The 7,917-nt window shown below is 56.4% G+C and overlaps 1 protein-coding gene across 1 annotated transcript; it reads right to left on the reverse strand.

The window, feature by feature from the left end:
- Positions 1-3,226: 3,226 nt before the first annotated feature.
- Positions 3,227-6,757, reverse strand: FZD5 (frizzled class receptor 5). Its single transcript, XM_031601256.2, has one exon. The coding sequence runs from the start codon at positions 6,727-6,729 to the stop codon at positions 4,999-5,001; it is 1,731 nt and encodes a 576-aa protein (XP_031457116.1). The 5' UTR covers positions 6,730-6,757; the 3' UTR covers positions 3,227-4,998.
- Positions 6,758-7,917: the final 1,160 nt, after the last annotated feature.

Below are 7,917 nucleotides of genomic sequence, written 5' to 3' on the forward strand. Positions count from 1 at the left end.
ATTTCCACTTGTTTTAGTTTGGAATTTGACTCAGCCTGCTACAGTATCTGTCTGGTGCTAACTGGAAGTTTTAAAATATCCCTTGAGCGCTAAATAGGAATCTACAACAACCAGGTACCTTTCACTTTGTGTGATGGGTCTGGATTCTCTTCACTGTGGACTGGCACATGGTTTCTGCAGATGCAGCCCTTCAGCTCTAAGGTGCTCAGCAGGAACTTGTGGCATTCACTTACCTTTTTGCCAAAGGAGAGCGAGGCTCATCCTGCTGATCTGGCTGTCAGGTGGGTGTCAACTCAGACAGCTGTACTCTTGTCCAGGAACCTGCTGCTCCCAACTTAATTTTGCCTAAACTTTTAACTGGTTTTAGTTTTTCCGTAGCTTAGCCCAGAGCACTTTGCCAATAGAATCATGATTTTTTAAGAGAGGGGAAAATAGCAATTCCCCTTAATATTCTGGGCTATATGAGGGAGATCCTGGAAAACATACCTACAGCATTTCTTAGGTAACCAGTGTGAAGTAAAACTTAAAGAGTGCAGTTGAAGAACAAAGATAGATACAATTTCAGAGGGAATTGCATTTGGAGGGTGGGTACTGCAGGGAGCTGAGCTGTGCTTTATTTGTTGGCAGTATTTTTCGTACAAAGGCAAAAGGAAAAATAATAGAATCATAGCTAAAACACTAGCATTACAGTGAGTGTTCCTACCTCTGTTCCCTTGGAAGAACACCCAGCAACAACAGCCTGCGATGAGAATGCTTGTTTGTGAAGAGTAAATCTAAGGTGAGGTGACCTTTGGTTGCATTCAGTCCCAGGATGGTTCCGCTTAACTGGTAGGAAACAGCTTGCCTAGACAATAGCTATATCGTGACCCATCAAGAGTAATGTGAGCAGTGTGTGCTAGAAGTCCATATGGGCAGCAACTCACTGATGTGTTTCTGGGCTACATGATGCCCTTGGGAGTCAGAAGGCCTTTCCGTTTGTGTATGGGGAGTGTGGGCACTTTGTTTCTAAGGGAACTTTTATGAGAGCTACTTCAGTATGGGTTTGGCAGTTAAGAGGACAGGCACTTCAGAGGCTGAATAAATGTCAAGAACATTACTTCTGGCTAAGAATATACGCATCACGAATAACCTGAGCAAGCAGAAGAGGGCACAAGAGCAATCGAGGTCAGAGTTTGCAGGGGGGGGTAGCAGCTGTGTGGGTGCTGTTGGTTGATGGGTCAGAGCCCAGAACAAGGCAGGCTGCTGCCTATAGCCCGAGCTGCTAATTCCCATAGTGCAGCAGGGCTTATGCCTGGCTGTTCACAATGTTCTCTGAGAAAAAGGCAAAATACTTGCTGTAGCAGTGAATATAGTGCACTGTTGCGCTACCATGCTCACATACATACATGCAGTTTAATAGCTGGGTAAAGCACAGGGCTGAACCTGGGCTAGTTTGCTGCCTTAGGGAGCAAGGCATTTCCAGGAACAAAATCACCACTTTGCCTCCTGTCCCTGTGATATAAAACCCCATTTGCAGGGCCAGGAGATCCCTGTTCTGTCAGATACTGCTTTTCCCTACACCAAGTGAGGCTGAATTCCTGCACTGCACCAGTCAATACCAAAAGAGCCTGCACCTGCCTTGAAGGCAGCCTGAATGGGCCCAATGGGACACAGAGTACAGGTGTGTGACACCACACCATTAGGGTGGGCTGCGTGTAGCTGTACAGAGTCCTGCAGGTGGTTCACCAACAAATGACTGCAGCGATGGCCCTTCTCTTGATCAAAATCGATCTCAAGGAGGCAGCGGATGGCAGTTTTGCCAAACCCCTGCTTTCTGAGGCACTGAGAACACAGAGGCTTCTCAGGAAGCCTTGGCAGTAACCCTGCTGCCAAGCAGGCATTACAGCTGTTAACAGGCAAGGTGCCTTTAGCACCCAGGTAAGTCCTCATGCTGAGGTGGGGCATGCCCATACAGCCCCACAGCAGCTGCCCTGTGCAGAGCAGGCTCAGCTGCTGGCTGTCCTCTGTCTGTACCTAACCACAGAGGGCTCAGGTGAGTCAGTGCATTGCTGGCTCAATTAGTTTTATCATGGGGCACTGGAATGCTGCTTTCAGGTAAGAGATCCTATCTAGTGGGACCCATGTGTGCCTACACACCTAACTAGATAGTAGAGTCCTGCACCATTAGTCACAGCACAGCCAGCTTAACCCATAACTGTCCTCCCTTCACACTCTTCTCAGCACAGGAGAGTGTACAGCAGATGGCAACAAGGACACTTAAATCAGCACGCAACATCCTCCTTGCCAAGAGCTGGCACCTGCTAAGTACCAAAGGGCAACTCTTCAGCGCTCGATCTCAAGGCAGAGTGAGGGACCGATACTGTGCAAACTGCAAAAGCACCAATAAAAGTTGATTGTTAACTGTCTTCCACCAGGAAGGTGCGACCTTGGCCTGCCCAGGAGCGCTGTCAGCAAAGCCAGGGGTGGTGCCGGCAGTACCTGCTGCCAACACCTTGCAGACCGAACTCACTCCTGAGCTGGGTGGGCCGGGGCGCACAGCCTCACACTAAGGGCAGAGCTGCGCAGGGCTTGGTGCTCTCCGCAGCACATCTGCACAGGGCTGCTGCGGTTGCCTCCCAAGTCCCCGCTGATCCCTGCTGATAAGAAGACAGCACAGCCCTCCAGCACACTCCTCCCCTTTCCCCACAGTAAGCTTTTGTGGTAATTATCAGGTTAGCATAAGCATATGAGCAAAGAAAACGACACACACATCTTTTTCCTCATAAATACCTAATCTCTATACTTCTCTTTGAATAAAATTTTTTCAGCTTTTCACAAAATATAATACAGTTACATAAACAAAATTGAGGAGCATCACTAAACAACGACGCCAAAACAACATGTCAGTTACCCACAGCACGTGGGCACCTGGCTCCACACCTTGCCCTGCCTGCAGCGCAGAGCTGAGGCCGGGGTCAGCCCCAGGCTGCTGGCACCAACCTGCCCTTAGGTCAGAACAGAGTAGCCTCCCGGAATCTTTTCAATAGGCAAGCCTGCAGCTGAGCTTGGATTTCTTTTTTTCCTTTAAAAAAGTTTTACACAGTCAGTTACACTTAAAAAAAAAAAAACAACCAAACAAACAAACAGAAAAACACCACCTTTGCCATGGTTTCGTTCATTGTATTGCATGGTGTGTTTAGCTGTATCTACAGAAGGCACTATAGAAAGAGACAAGTCCAGCAAGGCGTAAGTTGGATCAGGTTGGAGCTATTTAATGCCCAGAATTACAACACACATATGCCCACAGCGCCGCGCCTGACCTGCCCCACACTGAGCACACACCTGCCCCAAACCCGTATCAAAGTTCACCCCAGCTCCTGAACGTACAAAACAGCTATATACAGCTATTTACAGTTTGTAACAGAACATGGTGCAATGCTGCCCAAGGTGAAGTACTGCAACACACCAAAGCGAGCCAACCTCTGTCGCAACAGTGCCCTGAGCTGTGAGAGGGTCCCACGGAGCACTCTGGCCCTGCACCACTCTGCACACACACACCATGTCCTGGCACCACCTGTATCAGTAGGTGTGCCACCAGAGGGTCCCCTGCTTCCCAGGCTTTGGTTTTAAAAGGGTTGGAAACCTCCTTGACTGAAGTGGTCTGAGGGCATCGAGAACAACCTGGGGCCCTGGCAGTCCCACAAGAGCAATGCAGCTGGGTCTTGGTGCTGTGCTTGGAGGGGAACAAAAGGACTCACGTAACCATTTCTGCAAAGTTACATACGTGATACCCATTTAGGGCAGGGAAACCAGACTAAACCCCCGGGTTCTTTCAAAAGCAGGCAGAAGCTGGCTGCAGCTGCCTCTCAGCAGCACATCCCTGCTGCCACTCCCTTGTCCCACTTGAAGGGGGCTGACACAGCCCCCACGTCCTACCAACCTAGGCCCAGATGTCCCCGGAGCGTAATGCCTCGCACTGCTTCTGTCAGTGCCCTGCTGCTGCCCAACCCTGGGAAGAGGCTGCATTGCGGGAGAAAGTGTGAGCGCTCTGCTGACTATTCCTGAATTACCTGCTCAGTCCTGAGCCTGGCGCTGTCTGACAGAGGTGCAGCTTCCAAAAAAGCAGCAAGGAGGGCTGGAGCCGGTTGGCGGCTGACCCCACTGCTTCCCAACACATGCAGCTACCGCTTGCCTCACAAACCCCACGCACAGACCTCCTGCTGCAGATACACACACACAGTGCATTTCGTTCAATGCCACGACCCCTGCCTCACCCCAAGCAGCCCGCACAGCACTGGGGAGATGCCACAAACTTGCCTGACTCAGAGGTGTGGAGCATTGCCAACCCCTTTCCAAAGTGCCAGAGCTAGCAGAGCAAAGCACCAGCCCTGCCAGGGAGCCAGGTGTGTGCTTGCTGGGGGCACAGGGCTCCTGGTCCCCAGGCTTCTTGGCAGCGTGCTGGGCTCTGTGTGGGCTGGCAGCAGGACTTCGTTGAGCCCCATCCTCCTGTTCTGCCAGCACCCGTACAGTTCAACCCCCGCCTCTTAGCCTGTGCCAGGGCCACCAGCTCTCTGCCTGGTGACACATGGGATGTCCCCGACCTACTATCCCAACTCCTCTCATGCTTCCCAGCGCTGGCAAGCAGCTCAGTTCTGGTAGTGGGAATCACCAGAGATAGGGCTGCCACCAGCCATGCCTGCTGCAGCTCTCCCCCTCGTCCCAGTACCAGCACAACCCGTCCAGAGGCTGTGGGGCTGCTGCCACCTACCCAGCCCACGCATCACCTCATGGCGTGTCCCAGCTCATGGTGGCACTGGGCTCCCAGCACTGACCCTCTGTCCCCACGTTGCTGGTGGCACCTCTCTTGCCCTGACTGGGGCTGCACTCGGTCCTGGGCTGCTCCGCTCTGCCGTGGGGCTGGGGTGGCAGGGTGGCTCTGCCGCCGCTCCCTGCGCTGCAACATTGGGTCTTTGCAACCCTCTCCTCCTTCCGTGCTGGGGTCACCACGGCTTCTTCCAATCACACATGGGACAGCGGGACCTGCTTGTGGTAGGAGGCCATGCTGGGCAGCACCGTCCTGCCCACCAGTGCTGGGCTGGCCTCACCGTATGCAGCAGCACCTGCTGGCTTCTTTGGCCGGCAGCAGCGGGCTGTAAAGCGCCGCCAGGACTCGAGAGTTTTGCCGGACCAGATCCAGACGCCAGAAGTGATGCCCACCACGAGGCACATGAAGTACTTGAGCATGAATACAGCATAGTCAGGCTTGGGGCGGTGGGGGTCCCCTGGGCAGGAGCAGTTCTGCGCCTGCTCCCACGCCTCCCGGTTGTGCTGCTCATAGATGTAGCAGGCAATGACAATGGTGGCAGGCACAGTGTAGAGCACGGTGAAGATACCAATGCGGATCATCAGCTTCTCCAGCTTGTCAGTCTTGGTGCCGCCCTGCTTGATCACGCTGCGGATGCGGAACAGCGAGACGAAGCCGGCCAGCAGGAAGAGACTGCCAGTGAAGAGATACACGACCAGCGGTGCCAGCACAAAGCCACGCAGATTCTCCAGGCTCTGGTTGCCTACGTAGCAAACCCCAGCCACTGAGTCCCCATCCACAGAGCTGAGCGCCAGCACGGTAATGGACTTGGCACTGGGGATAAGCCAGGCAGCCAGGTGGAAGTACTGCGCATAGCTCGCGATAGCCTCGTTGCCCCACTTCATGCCAGCTGCCAGGAACCAGGTGAGGGACAGGATGACCCACCAGATGGAGCTGGCCATGCCAAAGAAGTAGAGAAGCAGAAAAACCACAGTGCAGAGTGCGGGGCCCGTGGTCTCATAGTGAATGTGGTGGTGCTCGGGGTCGCAAGCCACGCTGGCATGTCCAGCTACCAGCCGTACAATGTAGCCCACGGAGACGAAGAGGTAGCACGCAGAGAGGAAGATGATGGGGCGCTCGGGGTACTTGAAACGTTCCATGTCAATGAGGAAGGTAGCCACAGTGGTGGAGGTGGAGAGGAAACAAAGGATGGACCAGAGGCCGATCCAGAAAGTGGCAAAGGTCTTCTCGTCCTGGGTGAAGTAGGGCTGGTAGCAGGGCATGGCGCAGTTGGGCACCTGCCCGGTCCGGATGCGGTTGTACAGCGGGTGGGACTCCTTGGAGATGGGCACGAGTGGCGCCTTGCACTTGCAGGTCCGGCTGCAGTCAGGGCCCGGCGGGTGCTGCCTACCGCTCGGCAGCTGGCTTTTGGCTGTGTCCTTGGCCGGGCGCGTGGGCTTCCCGAAGAAGGGCGGCAGGGTGGTGGCCTCCGTGCGGTTGTAGCCCATGCAGAGCTCCTCGGCGTCCCCCAGCACCGGCAGGCTGTCGCAACTCATCCTCTCTGGCCAGGCGAAGCCATACTGCTGCATGATGGGCGAGCAGCCCGCCTTGGCCCGCTCACAGACGGAGCGGCAGGGGGGCAGCGGCTTGGTGTAGTCGGGCAGGCAGATGGGGGTGTACATGCTGCAGAGGAAGAAGCGCAGGTCCGGGGAGCACTGGATCTCCACCAGCGGCCAGAACTGGTGCACCTCCAGCCCGGCCTCGTCCTGCGTGTCGTGGTTGAACTGGTTGGGCATGTAGGTGAGGTTGTAGCCGATGCCCTTGCACATCGGCACCGTGATCTCCTGGCACACCGGCGCCTTGGAGGCGGCGCGCCCCGCCGCCGGCAGCCCCAGCAGCAGCGGCAGCCCCAGCAGCAGCGGGACCGGCAGCCCCCGGCCGCCCATAGCCGCCGCGCGTCCTACCGCCGCCGCATGCCCCGGGCGCCTGCCCCCGCCCTGTCGCCGCCGCGCCGGGAGCGGGGCCGGGAGCGAGCCCCGCCGGGACCGGCCGTGCCGCCGCCGCCGCCGCCACCTGCGCTCTGGGGCGGGCGGGCGCCTCGGCTCCGCGCCGCGCCGCGCCACGCCCCCGGACCGCCTACGGCCCCGCCCCCGATGTCGGCCCCGCCCCGCCCCCGGCACGGCACCGCCTCCCCCTCCCCGGCGGGTAGCGCCCCGCGAGCACGCGGCGCTGTTCGCGGAGCCGGCCCCGACGTTCCCGAAGCTCGCGGACTGCGCGCTGCGCTCTTGCCCGTCCACACCGACTCCCTCGGAGCGCACAGATCCCCGCTGCCGGCAGGGCGTGCTCGGCCCCCCTGCGCGGCACGGCTGCCTTCCTTCCGCACCCCGTCCGGGTCATCCCAACCCCTCGACAGCAGCCGAAGGCCAACAGCCAAGAACGGGGGCACAACTCAGCTCGCGGCCGCCAAATCCGCTGCCGAACAACTTAAAAAAGGCCAAAAGCGCCCCGGTCCCCACAGCGCTCGGCTCCAGCACTGCCTGCAGTCGGGCTGCATGGCAGCAAAGTACAGGCACAGGGCGCTGGCGTGCAGCAGCACAGCCTTGCAGCAGGAGCCATAACTTTTAATTCTGCCCGACTGCGTTTCTGTGAAGTCACAGCCCAGCAGAAGGCAAATCACAGACAGTTTCGTTATGGCCCTCAGCTGATTACCCCAATTACAGCTGAGAGCAGAGGGCAGCTTTTTATTATCATCGCTGTGCAATTAGAAAACGCTGATGCGGCTGTACGAGAGCAGAAATTCTCCTTTTTCCCCGTGTATTTCAATTCTATAAGCATTCCCTCTGGCAGTATCAGTTTGGTCTGACACACAGTGGGGACAGGTAGGCAGGGGGGGTACAGGAAGGGCAGAGCGGGGCAGCGCCTTGCTCCACCCATCCATCAACCCACAGCCTGGCACGGGTTCTGCCACTGCTCCAGATGCACCTAATTCTTAGGGCCTGGCTATAAATAACACTGCATTTGCTACACTGGGGACGCATGAAACCCAATTAAGAGCCAGGTAGACATCTGTGCTTCTGTTTCCTTTTTGTTGTTATGAATATGCAGCAGAGCAACCAGAGCAGGATTAAATGTGG

The sequence above is a fragment of the Phasianus colchicus genome, chromosome 7 (assembly GCF_987193195.1).
Source record: "Phasianus colchicus chromosome 7, bPhaCol1.hap1.1, whole genome shotgun sequence".
NCBI classification, from domain to species: Eukaryota; Metazoa; Chordata; class Aves; order Galliformes; family Phasianidae; genus Phasianus; species Phasianus colchicus.